The sequence below is a fragment of the Callospermophilus lateralis genome, chromosome 10 (assembly GCF_048772815.1).
Source record: "Callospermophilus lateralis isolate mCalLat2 chromosome 10, mCalLat2.hap1, whole genome shotgun sequence".
Classification (NCBI taxonomy): domain Eukaryota; kingdom Metazoa; phylum Chordata; class Mammalia; order Rodentia; family Sciuridae; genus Callospermophilus; species Callospermophilus lateralis.
The window spans coordinates 13,523,125-13,536,328 of record NC_135314.1 but is presented as its reverse complement, the minus strand read 5'-3'; the positions used below and the strand labels follow the sequence as shown (position 1 = coordinate 13,536,328).

General features: G+C 38.0%; 2 protein-coding genes across 2 annotated transcripts; both read right to left on the bottom strand.

Annotated features, from left to right (window-relative positions):
* Positions 1-1,976: 1,976 nt before the first annotated feature.
* Positions 1,977-2,594, bottom strand: Krtap27-1 (keratin associated protein 27-1). The gene has a single exon (XM_076868655.1). It carries the CDS (start codon positions 2,592-2,594, stop codon positions 1,977-1,979), a length of 618 nt encoding a protein of 205 aa, XP_076724770.1.
* A 9,667-nt stretch (positions 2,595-12,261) lies between these two features.
* Positions 12,262-12,888, bottom strand: LOC143408780 (keratin-associated protein 13-1-like). Its single transcript, XM_076868654.1, has 2 exons — positions 12,521-12,888; positions 12,262-12,400 (listed from the first exon to the last, which is right to left on the bottom strand). Exons 1-2 carry the CDS (start codon positions 12,886-12,888, stop codon positions 12,262-12,264), a joined length of 507 nt encoding a protein of 168 aa, XP_076724769.1.
* Between the last annotated feature and the right edge of the window lie 316 nt (positions 12,889-13,204).

Here is a 13,204-nt window from a genome sequence, read left to right as displayed (position 1 = left end):
AACCCAGGGAAGCTAGTGGTAGGACTCCCATCTGAGTATGAATACTGACATCCTCAGAGCTGATAATGCAAATACCACTTCAAGGGAAGGGAAGATCCAGGTTCCATCTCAAGCTGGAAGGCAGGAATCAAAACAGAATAAATTCCTCCTCCTCTACTTTTGCTTTTTTCAGGCCCTTGGTGGACGGAATGATACTCATATTAGGGAGGTTAATCTACTGAGTTCTTTGATTCAAATGCTTATATCAAATGCTTATATCATCCAGACAGAAACATTTTCACATTAAGTATGTTTCCCATCTCTTGGTGACTGCCACTAACGTGTTCTCTTATTCTGGTTCATAATATCACCCAGTCAGACACATCCAGAAATGATATTTCATCTGCTGCCTCTTGACCTAATCAATTTGACACATGGAATCATCACTGCAAGCACCTGCAAAACTGACTGGTAAATTGTCAAGAGCATTAGCTTTGCCATAGATTCAGAGACTTGCCAGTCTCCTCTAATTGTTTCTTAATCCTTTCCCTTTGGTAGAATTGCTTACATCTTCCAAAATTATGAAACAACTCATCTCTGTTTTGTGGGATGACTAAATTTCCTTTATACCAAGTTATCTGGTTTTATTTATTTATAAATTTCCATTCTTTCTTCTGTGCTGAGTTTATGACCTGACATCTCCATATGCTGATAACTTTTAGTTTATTACCATAAGCTCCAACAGGCTGAATCCTCTCAAGTTTGAGGTTGAGGACACTGAGTTGTAGAGGGGTTAAATAACTTGTATAGTCGCAACTGGAATTCAAACAGCATTCACCCAGCACAGCTCAGACTTCAACCCCAGGAAGTATGTCTTCAAAACCCATTCCCTTAACCACTTTCTCTGTTGCTCCCCTAAAGGATAACAAAACTGAAGCTTCATACCCATGCTATCTAATCAAAATAATGAATTCCACACATTCTGATTCCATGGTTTTAAGTATGTTTCCCACCTTTTGGTGACTGCCACTAATGTGTTCTCTTATTCTGGTTCATAGTAGAAAAAATATACTTCAGAAACATATTCTTTTGTTATTCAAATATTTTATCATATTTTCATCAGGCAAAAACCATTTAAAACTCTTTAATGTAAAACTCACAAGAGTCATATAAAATAATATTTTGACAACAAGTCTATAATTTCAAATAAATTTATTTAACAGAAAGAACATTTCCCCAATCATAAATCATTTAAGAAATAGTGAAAAAGTAAAAGGAATAGCAGAATAGTGATGATACTAAATTTGAAATCAATATTTTTTCAAAGATCTTTGGGGACTTTGTGGTCCTAAAGTCCATAGAAATGAAATTCAAAGTTTTCCTACACTTTTGAAGCAGTAGATTTCATCTCTTGCTTTGCTCACTTAGTTGTGTTTTGATGCAGTGGGTAAAATGGTGAATGGGTAATGAACAGGCCTAGATTTTAGTTGTTTCTAATGTTAATAATTGCAGTCAGCCTCTGGCAGAGTTGAGCCTATTTGAATTCATAAGACTACATGGGCTTAGGCCTCTCTTAATTCTACCATTTATGGATTTCTGATTTATTAGCACATTGGTAAATAAGCAGATCCAATGTCAATCATTTCTAGAGATAGTAACTATTAGAACAAAGTGTAAGGTTAACTTTTGAAGGATTAATTTTATTCCCTGATAAAATTTATTGCTCTATAATAAATAATGTCTAATTATCTAAAATATATAACATGCTTTCCAATCCCAACATACCACCAGAAATCCCCCAAAGAGAAAAAAAGTCTTACTTTGGAGAGCGCAGAAGAAAAAGACAAGCTCATTTACTCATAAACACACAATATTTTACATTTAGAGAAATGAACAACCTAAATATCCTAAATATCACAGAAATCAAATATATATATATATATATATATATATATATATATATATATATATATAAAATATCTTCTACATTTTTTTTTTCACTTACTAGGCAATTGCAAACCACCAGTAACACAGCAAGTTGGCTCATAAGTGCTAGAAGATTCCAGAAGTTGTGGCCCAGGTGCAGCATGGACCAGAGGGCTACGGGAATTGTATGTAAGGGTCTGAGATTGGCATTGGCGAGATTCATATTCCAGAGTTTGGTGACACCTAGACACAGAAGACTTTAGCGGACGATACTGCAACATGTAGTTTGCAGGTTGGCATCTCTGGGCTACAAAAGCTCTGTGCCGATTGCTTGCTGGCTGGCAAGTCTGAGAAGCACTCTCTGGCACTGCTGCACAACTTCCTGGTGGGCATGTTGTCCTTTCACAGGGCTTGGAATTGGAACACGTTGTTTGGACAACTGAGGACTGGCAGGTACTCTGTGCACAGGTATCCTCTCTGAACTGGTCCTGTTCACAATTGGTCACTTGGAAGCTGGTGGCTTCACTGCAGGTTTCTTGAGAGCTGTCCAAGAGCCAGGTTCTGTTGTGGCAGCTGCTGGGCAAACAAAACCCATCTTCAAAGCTTATAAGATTAGAGCCATGTACAATGGCAGAGAGTGGTGGGGCATTGCAGCAGCTCTTGAATGACTGGCAGTGACTCTCAGGCATATTGTTGAAACCCTTAGTTGAAGATGGTCAAAAGGACTCAACATGACAAGTTTGAAGAGCAAATTTGTTGCAGGGGAGATTTTATACTACTCAGAAAATTGGGTGTTGGCTTTTTTCAGGACTCCTTTGCACTTCATTGCTAAAGCTCATTTGAAGGATAACATCTCATTAGCACACTGTTTAGTTATATAGGAAATGATGTCTTATTAACAAAGATGCAAGTCCATTTTGGATCTTCAAAATGGCTTTCATGTTAGCTCCAAAGGTGACTCATTAGGGTGGGGTTTGTCAGATTCGAGTCCCTACGTGTCATCCAAGCTGACAGTTTTTTTTCCCTTAGCCACCAAGTTCACAAGTAGGTGAATAGCAATAACGAGTGTGGAAACTAGTTGAATGCTGATTTACATTCAGCACTGGAGTTTTGAGAATGCCAACTGGGCAGATGTGGTAAGATAATGCAGACATTTTTAGACAGAGGTGGATTCAGTGGAGCCTGCATTCAGAACTTAGTCTCTCCAGGTGGTTGAGATGAGAGGGGACTCCACACAAGCCATTTTTTCCTCCTGTTCACTCAAAGTACTGGATGTGGTCATTGCCCTGCCAACTTCTCTCTGTGATGAAACTCTATTCCCCTCATCTCCTTGAAGGTCCTACAAGGAGCCTACTCCCATTAATAAGCCTATTCCCATTGCCATTTAGAAGCTACTGGTTCTTCCTCCAAATTGCCAATTGAATTTTTAAAAGGAAAATAGGTCATTTTCACCTTTTCTCAATGCTCATACACATTGAATAAAATTTAACGAAGAAGGAATATTACTGTTGAAATAAAGGAAATGATTAAAGTCATAAAATTAGGTAAAAGAAGGTATATTATATTATTTATAATGTGTCCTATGGGAATGGGGTACAAAGCAGTTATTTCATTATAATTTTTAAATTGACATAATATTTGTATATATCTATGGAGTACAGGGGATTAATTGATACATGTATACAATGAATGATGATAAAGTCAGAGTAATGGACATATGTAGCTCACCAAATATTTGTCCTTTCTATGTGCTGAAAAACATTCGACCCTTCTAGTTATTTTGAAATATATCATAGATTGTGTCAACTACACTTGCCCTACTCTTCTACAGAACACCAGGACTAGTCCCTCCTATCTAAATTTATTGGTTTCTAGTTTACAATGTCTTTCCCTCCCACCTTCTCCATACTCTTCCTCGTCTCCAAATCCACTATTTCAGTAAATTTCAGCCCCTTGTTATTATCACTGTGCTTTATCACAAGCATTGTGCTTGTTTTTGTGCTTCTCAGGTTGATAGTTTTCCCTTGGAACAATCGTGTTTCTGATATGATTTTCATTTGTATTTATTTTGGTTTTGGTCTGTGACTGCAGGCAGATGCTCACTTCCTACATGGTTTACATTTGCAGACAGCACTTAGCAGTTTCATGCCCACGACACAGAATCTGCCAGCATAATTTCTAGAACACATCCTACAATTAACCAAGTGCAACTTATGACAATGAAACTGAACAGAAATAATTCTTAGCACAGAGCCCTAGTCTTGTTTTCAGATCTGAAGAAACTGGAGAATATCTAGGCAATTTGAATAACTCTCCAAAAAAAAAAACATCCTTGATATTTGAAGGATTAGGGGTATTATCGTCTCAATATTTTCAGCTTGATTGACTGTGCACATGCAAATTATGGACAGTTTGAAAGACCATCAGTGTGTGTTTGAAGGTCCCTGAATACCTGCCATGAAAGCCCTACCATAAACCATTTGATTCTTAGGCAGATTGTATTTTATATGCTATTGAACAGAGGCTTCCACTGTAGCTTGGGACTGTCCCTACAGGCATTAAATAGTCCTTAGAGTCGTTCTGCTTCCCTCTGCCAAGCCTGCAACACCTTACTATACCTGGTCAAGATCCGTTCCCCTCACCTGGCCTGTAACACCTTATAACACCTGGTCACCCTCTTCTTCTGACTCCCACTCTGTCCTTTCCCTTGCTCAGCAAGGTTCTGGTCAGAGGCCTTCACTCAGGCCCTGAGTCCTTTGCCTCTGTGTCCTACACACAGTCAGCTGTTTGTTTGGCTCCTCACTGCTCCCCTCACCCCTCTATCTGAAGTTCTTTTCTTGATTCCAGTTTCAGAATTACCTCTCCACCACTGCATCTAAAGAAAGGATTCCTTTCTCAGGATCAAATTTTTTTCTTTACCTTCAGAAGATTTAGGATGATTTTATTTGTTTCCTTGTGGTCTCTGCCTCTACACTGTGCATTCATGAAGGCAAGAGCCTGCTCACTATTTCTTCATTATTTTATCTGCAACAGTGAGTCTCAACGCGGTGCCACATAATAAGATCTCCAGAAACATGTTTGGAAAGATTAATGAATGGAAGGTGCTAAATAAAAATGTATGCTAAACTGTAACTAGATTTATAAAGACATGTAGTTTTTTTCCCTGAATGCCTGCCATGAAAGCCCTACCATAAACCATATATTCCAAATGTTCAAGAATCAGCAAGGGTACTAAGCTTAAAAACAAAGCAAAACAAAACCATAACAACAACAAACACTCACCTATGCCTACATTTTAGCTCTCCTTTTGTGGGGAAAAAAAAAAAGAGTAAGATTACCAAGAAAGCCGCTTATTAGTAGTACACAAGCTGACATCAATTACCTTAAAGTAATGTTTCACTGTATGTAGGTATGTTTTCAAAAGCTTTTACGATGAAAAGAGCAGTACTTTTCGCTGCAGTCAGAGTCCTGTTGCCAAATTGTGTGGGTAAAGCATAAAATCAAGCAGGATGGAATTCACACAGCTGTGTCCAGCTGACAGCCCTGCTATTAACCTCACAATGTGTAGTTAATTAGCGCAGGTCCACGCAGCTCCAAGTGTCCAAATGTTCAAATGGTGACGTGAGGTCTGTCATACGTCAATAAGAGCAGTCCCTAAGTTCTTTTCTCTTTGGGATAAGACACTCACTTGCACATTCTACTTAATTGCTGAGTTAGTAGGTATTTCAACATATAATTTTCATTGAATTCGTATATGTCCATATAGATTTCAGTCATTGCTGGATTTATAGAGGGAGTTCCCTGGCTGTTACTATGGAATGGCGAAGGCTAGAGTGACTTGTCACCTTGGATCTGTTTCATGCAGCCTACTAAAAAACTAAGTATTAGCTTGGTAGGCACTTGGGTGATGATGGTAATATAGCCTATCTCTTAGTATTCTTGAGAAATAGACAAAACTAATTTCTTCATTGCATATAGTAACTGGATACTAAAAGGTTGCCCAGTTCTCTCCCTGGTTTCTGCTGGTCTTGAAATACAAATGATTACAGCTGCAGGGACTCCACCTAACCACCAGAGGGTGGAATATTACAATTTGGTATGGGAAGCAATCAAAAGGATCTAGAGCCAAAATGCCAGCATTCTAAATGAGACCTATAGTAACAAACTGCAACCTTGAATAATTGTCTTAAGCTTCTTTGACCTGATTACTTCATCAGGTCAAAGACTACAAACCAACTGATTGAATAAAGTTTTGTATGTAGTACCAGATTGCCCATGATGTACTGTGTGGCACATAAATAAACGTAGCTATTATTTATGAACAGGGTAAGGATCTTCAAGCAGACACTTCTAGCATTATTAATCTTGGATAAATTATAAGAGCATATAAACATAGTATGTTTTTCGTGTTTAGGATTACACTGTACGACTGTAGGGTGCTTGGCATGCACGTATGAGATTTTAAGTTCAATTCCCAGCACTTGAAAAAACAAAAAGTATAAGGTTATGTTGTTTTTGTCTGTAATTTTTCACATTCCAATCTTTTTTAAAGGTTGAATCATTCCCATTAGAGATAGATACTTAGCTAGTATCCATCACTCAAGAGCTTAGCACTTGGTTTGTGCTACTGATTGAGCAAGGTCATTTTTTATATAAATTTTATATTTGATTATGTGTCTATGCCAGAGTTCAAACCACTTGTTCAGTCACATTAAAGTAAAATAAAATAAAACGTTCAATTTTCTTAGATAACCTATTTCATATCCCACTCCCAGGATTTGTTTTCTTCATCCTTCTCCAGTTTTATGTCACTCACCAAATGTATGCCAAGTGGCCTCAATTAATTTACACCATTATCCATGTCAGAAGTCACTCATGCAGAGACCTTGCCCAGCAGTGAAAAAATGCTGAGCCAAGGGGGAAGAGCACCAGGATGTGGCTCCTCGCCTTGGTGGTCCCATTCATTCACATACAAGCTTCCACCTGTCACTCTTCCTCCACAAATACCCTAGAATTCAAATAAGAATCTCTCTGTGGTCTTTTCCAGTTGTCACATCCTATGCCTTTCTCTCAGAATCTCCATATCAGAGTTGAAAGGGACATTAAATGATGTGTTGTCTCCTCCACCCACTGAATAAATCCTCACTTTCATTTAAGACCATCTAACCCTTATTGAGACTACTTACCAAATTTTAACAGGACAGAAACAAGATGGAAGTCAGTGGACTATTAGACACCATACATGCTGGCAGAAATTCACAACTTCATAATGAATGATCTAATTGTATTTGAGAATAACTACAGAGAAACAGAACAAAAAGGAAACTCTTCTGGCCAATCACACATTGCTCTTCCCCAAAAGAGTTGGTTGAAGAGAATAACTAAATTTTGCTACATGTAACATTCTATGCAGTAAATTATGTAGAATCTACTCCTTCTCAGACACTGTAATGCATATGGAATAAGAATGATTTTAGGCTCTGGAATACTTCAAAACTATGTCACTATGACAATAATAATAATGTTTATGCAAACAGCCCCTTGCAACTTTCTCTGTTTCTAATAATAAATAGATCTTTTGAATGTAAGAATAAAAGGAACCACAAGTAACAGAATTTCCTCTCTTAAGTAATTTTGGATTTCGTGTGTGTGTGTGTGTGTGTGTGTGTGTGTGTGTGTGTAGGGGGTAATTCTTGGTCATTTTCAAGTCAGTTGTATCAGACATTGATTCAAGCAACCCAAAAAGAGAAAGGAAAAAAAGGAAAAGAAGAAGAAAACGTTAGAGGACAACAGTGTCTGTGCAAGTCATAATGATAAATGGTAAGGGGGAAAAATGAGCCATGGCACCTTTACCATCTGAGTTCACAGTTCATATTCTCTGATCCCTGTACCATTATGTCTTGGAAGTGAAAGTATCATGGCTTATAACAGTTGTATACTTATTTTGGTTCCTTTCTCTGGATGCACATGCCTGCCTGCCTTGGAGATTAGCTGAGTGATGTTATTTTTCTGCTATTGTGAGAACTAGAAATGTAAATTTGTTTTTGAGTTCTCTCACATGTGTGGGTGATACATTTGTAATAATATACCATTGAGATTGTATTAAATCGATTTTGATGATAATGATAAGCAGAGGATTGATGACAACTAGCTCATCTAAAAGGAGCTCAAGGCAAAAATGAATGCATGTTGAATGCAGTGACATAATATATCTCCAGGATTGTCACACTAGTTTTATTTCATTCATTTATTTATGCAATCATTCCTATTGAGTATTTACTACTCATAAGACTCTGCTAGACTAAATTATGTTTTGTGTATTGAAGTTACAATAAGATTAAACAGCATACTGATTGAATGCAGTAATATTAGCAATGGGAATATTAAAAATAGTGGCTTTATTATTAAAGAAGTATAAATGCATATATGCTATCATTGTGTAGGGAATAATCAACTCTCCTGATTGTGGGGTCTATCTGAAAGGGTTGAGGAAAGATAATATTTCCATAGGCTCTGAAGGAGAAAATAAAGGTGGCTTTCCTTCTAGATGTTCTAGACTATATGAGGTCAGCTCTGCACAATGTGTTGAAGGATTTGGAAGAAGGAAGCATTGATGGGGTGAAGGTTGGCGAACTGTATGTAGATGAGGAGGGAAGACAACGGGATAAAGAAAGAGTAGAAATAGGCCTCAAACTGAGATTATATTAAGGAGACCTCATTGAGAAGGGTTACTGTTTAAGGTTTTTAAGTGAGTGTTTAATTTACAAACACCTTAGTTTTCCAGTAACAGAAATTGTAATTCAAAAAGGTGTAATCGATTTCATGATGTAATGGCTTGCATAAATCCAAGGCCAGAAGTTACATGGTTCAAACTTCGTTCCTCTTGGTTTGGGATTTTTCCTTGTAGGGGTTTAATTTAATTTTATATTAAGGTCATATAAAATAATGACCCAGCATTTCACATGGCAAATGCAGAGGCAGAGAGAGCTGCTTCAAGAAACCCCATGAGAAAAACTCTTGCAGAAACAGCTCCTCCACCACCCCTTGTTTCTCGTGGGTTACGTCAGATCCCATGCTCATGCTTTCCTGAAGCAAGCTCTTTCAGTGGGGATGCAGCTGCCACAGATTTGCTGGATCCAGTGCTGAGAAGTGGAGAATGCTGTGTTCATTTAAAGGGCAGCCTGGTAAGATGAGGAGAGACACACAAGCAAAAATCTATGTGTCACAGCAGGAGGAGAGGGGAGGAAAATAACTGAGGGGAAATGGACATGGACTATCCACATCCCTTTATAATTTTTTATTTCTGTATTTCTGCTTATATATTTGAATATGTAGATGCCTGTGTTTTCCTTATCAAGAGACTCTAATAGACTATCTAGTTATTACATCCAAAGCCAAACCCAGAATCTCAAGAGGTAAAGATTTTCCTCAATCTGGATTCTCTACCCATGACACTGCCATCATTTACACTGTTCTCAGATGACTTCAACTTGTCAGCAGATGGTCTTATAGTGACCAAAGAGAAGAAACAGAGTTAAGTATCAACATAAGAAATCTTAGAACTTCATTCATTTTCTTGTATTAGAATGCATACCCATTCAATTTTGTTCATACCTAAAATATTCGTGTCATTAATGAGCCACTGCAGCCACTTAAAGTCAAAACCTCAGCATTCTCTTGTGGCTTATATAAGTCTGGGAAGGAGGTTCAGGAAACCTATTTTGACATTTATCTCATCAAAATTCGCCAGATAACACTTCCTGAAGCATCACTGAAACTTCTCTTTTTTGGATCTGGTTCAATAGGAGTTTAACCAGAGTGAAGTATCCTAATTAGGCTGAAATGATCATAGAAAATTAGAGGGTAACCTGTCCAAGTTCTGATTCTACATGGCAGAAATTCCTAGCAACTATCTCTGTGTTGTTAGAAAAGTCTTCTTATCAGGAAGTTTACTCCTGCTCCTCAAATTAAATATTTCATTTTTAGACAAAGAAAATAGATTTGGAATTCCAAATATACATCTCGAAAAGAAAAAGTAAACAGCAACTACCTTGATCTAATATTAAAGGAATTTATTTGAAGTAAAAGCTTGACCTCTTGCTCTCTCTCTCTTTTTTTTTTAAACAGAGGATTGAACTCAGGGGCACTTAACTATGAGCCACATCCTGAGCCATTTTTATTTTTTTAATTTCTTTTATTTTGAAACAGGTTCTCACTGGGTTTGAACTTCCTTCCTCAGGCTCCCGAGCTGCTGAGATTATAGGCATGTACCATCATGCCAGGCTCTTGCCCCATTTTTAACCAGAGAAGTAGGCGAGGCTTCATAAAACAGGAGAAAAAGAGATGGATATGCTATGAGATAAAAATTATTTTACTATTAATAGAATTATTCTTTTGATTATTGTTCTTCTAGGTGGTCAAATTTAGGATCTAGCTAGAGGACAGCTGAGATGACTTTGAAAAATTAATTATAAAGTCAAGGTCTGGAGTCCTTAAATTAAAAGTTAGAAGTTAGATCCATAAGCTTGTCTGTAGGAAGAAAACTGGAAGGTCCTAGAAAAAAACTATGTTGGCCAACAGATTCTGGATTCATAGCCCAGGGAAAGGAAGTCACTGGATTCACAATCTAGTAAGTAGCATCTTCAAGAATCATTGACCAGGCAGCAACTACTGCTGGACCCAAAACCCAGAGATGCAATGTTAAGTCAACTGGGACTAACTGTAGAGTGTGGAGGTCCTTGGGCAATAGTAGGACACCTGGCACTGGTTGGATATCTATAGGGTGGCTGGCATAGGGTACCCCATAAATTAAGGTAATGATTTTGGTTCAATTAAAACTAATAAAAATAATAGAATATCAACTTTATAATTTTCATCCTTGAGTCAAGTTTTATGGTATTCTTTATTTGTTATACTTCAATAAGTAGAACATATTGAATAATTATCAGTAAGATTCAGGCATTTGATTACTTTATCAGGAAATATTGGGTGACTTCAAGGAAAGATACTAAAAAAATCATACATTATCATTTTAATTTTTTTCAGTTCGATTTTGCTTCATCTATAACCATACCATATAAATCTATTTTTTCTCTGCAATTCTAATAGAACTCTCAAACACTCTATTACATTAGACCTTGTGACTTAGACTTAAGTATCTACATTTTTGAGGAATCAGTTTAATTTCTACATCTAGTTTTAACTAACAAAAGTATATAATTCAAATAATATCTTTTTACTTCCACATGTTGAGAAAGAAAAATATCTAAGGCTTTTGAAAGTTTTGTTCAAATCCCTAACTTCATAGAGTTTCAAAGCCTATTTTACTATGCATGTGGATAATTTAATAATAATCCCTTTACTATTTCACCACCAAAACCCTAACAAAACAAACCAACCCGGATACCAAAGCAATAAATTGATTAGGTTGAATTTTCAGTTTTCTTAGAATTTGGGAAGAAAATCCAACAATATAAATTGTATCTTAAATGAAAACTTTAAATTTTATTTTGAGTGAGTACATTCATTACAGGGTTTCTCAAATGAAGTATGTGAACAAGTGTTTGTGGTCAGTGTTAGGGTTAGAAATTGACAACCAGAGAACAAGAGGGCCATTTTTGTATATAATGAAGAGGGTAAAGATTGGGAGAGGAGGTACTGATGACATTGGTCAACAAGATTAGAAACTTAGTAAGATGATTGATAGAACCCAGATTCAGATACACAGGTTGGTCTGTGGCAAGAAGCCTGGCAAGGTCTGGAAGCCCATAGGGTGAGCGGCAGAGCCCAGATTCATGGCCCAGGGAAATGGAAGCCGCTGACTCTGTAACCCAGGTGTCTAAACCCATTAGATCCACATCCTGATTAGTAGTATTTTCTAGATCCACAGCCCAGGGAGTGGCGGCAGCTGCTTATTTCAAAAGTCAGAGAACCACTTTCATCGCTGCCAAGGGACTTATGGTGGAATAGGTTTCCTATAGAAGGTAATCTAAGAAACTGGAGACTCAAAAGCAAATGGTAAGTCAAACTTTGAAAATCAAAAAAAGCACAGTCACATATGTTATGCGAGAGTCAATGAGTTTATTAGGTCAAATATAACTGAAGTTTCATAAATGTTATAGGTTGAATTTATGTATTAAAGAATTACTTGTTTCTAAATTACAGACATTGGACTCTATACTTTGGTCATTCATTAATTTCACAGCCTGAAAGTGTTAGTTTGTTAGCTTTTGCTTGATGCCAGAGAAAGGGTGCAGGGAGGGGTTAGTGAATATTGCTGAGAAACTAAGAACAGCAGCTCTAAGTAGATACTGAGATATTTGGCTTGAAAGGTCTAGAAATTCATCAGATTTATCTCTAGAAGGCTGACCCACAGGTTGGTCTGTAACAAGAAGACTGGAAGCTCCTAGAAGCCACATAGATTGGGTGATGGAATCCAGATCCATAGCCCAGGGAAGGGCAGTCATGGATTCTATAACCCACAGGTCTGAAGTGGATGGATCCACAGCCTGAGGGGTAGCAGCTCCTTGATCTGTAGCCCAGAGAACAGGAGCTTCTAGATCCATAGCCTAGGGAATGACAACTCCCAGAAACATGGCCTAAGGAATGGCAGCTTCTAGAGCCATAGCCCAGAGAGTGGCAGCTTCTAGATCCAAAGCCCAGGGAGTGGCAACTGCTGGACCCAAAGCCCAGAGATCCAGCATAGGTCCTCTGGCAGGGACTGGAGTGGGTGAAGGTCGTTGGTTGGTAGCAGGTCCTGGACACCACACAGGAATTCTGGCATCTTGAAGGCCCGTGGAAGATCTCCTGACAGCCCCTGTAGTGAGAGGAGCCCAGGTGGCAGGTCCTGGGATGGTGGAAGTTGGTGGTATAGACCAGGTTGCTGGGGTAGGAGGAAGAACAGAAGGAATGTGAATAGGGCAGATGGCTTCCGAAGGAGTGGGAAGAGAAGTCTCCAAAGCAGCAGCTGTGGGAGTGGGACATGCTGAGAGAAGATGTGAGCACAGCTCAGTTACAGAGAAATGATAGTCGAATGCCCCTGAGTACTCCTAGTGGTGTTTATATACCCTCACTCTGGGGGTGTGATGCAATATCAGAGACCCTGCCCATTCCTGTGCATGTGTTTTCATGAAATGACTAATTAACCTATCCTCTAATTGTAATTGAACTCATTCACGAGTCCTTAACTGTAGTTTGATCATTCTGATTTATAGAAGCCACTCTGCTTCTCTCTGTCTCTTGTGTGGTTTGCTTTTTTAAACATTGGTCATGGATTATCCAGTACCCCGCTCCTTCATTC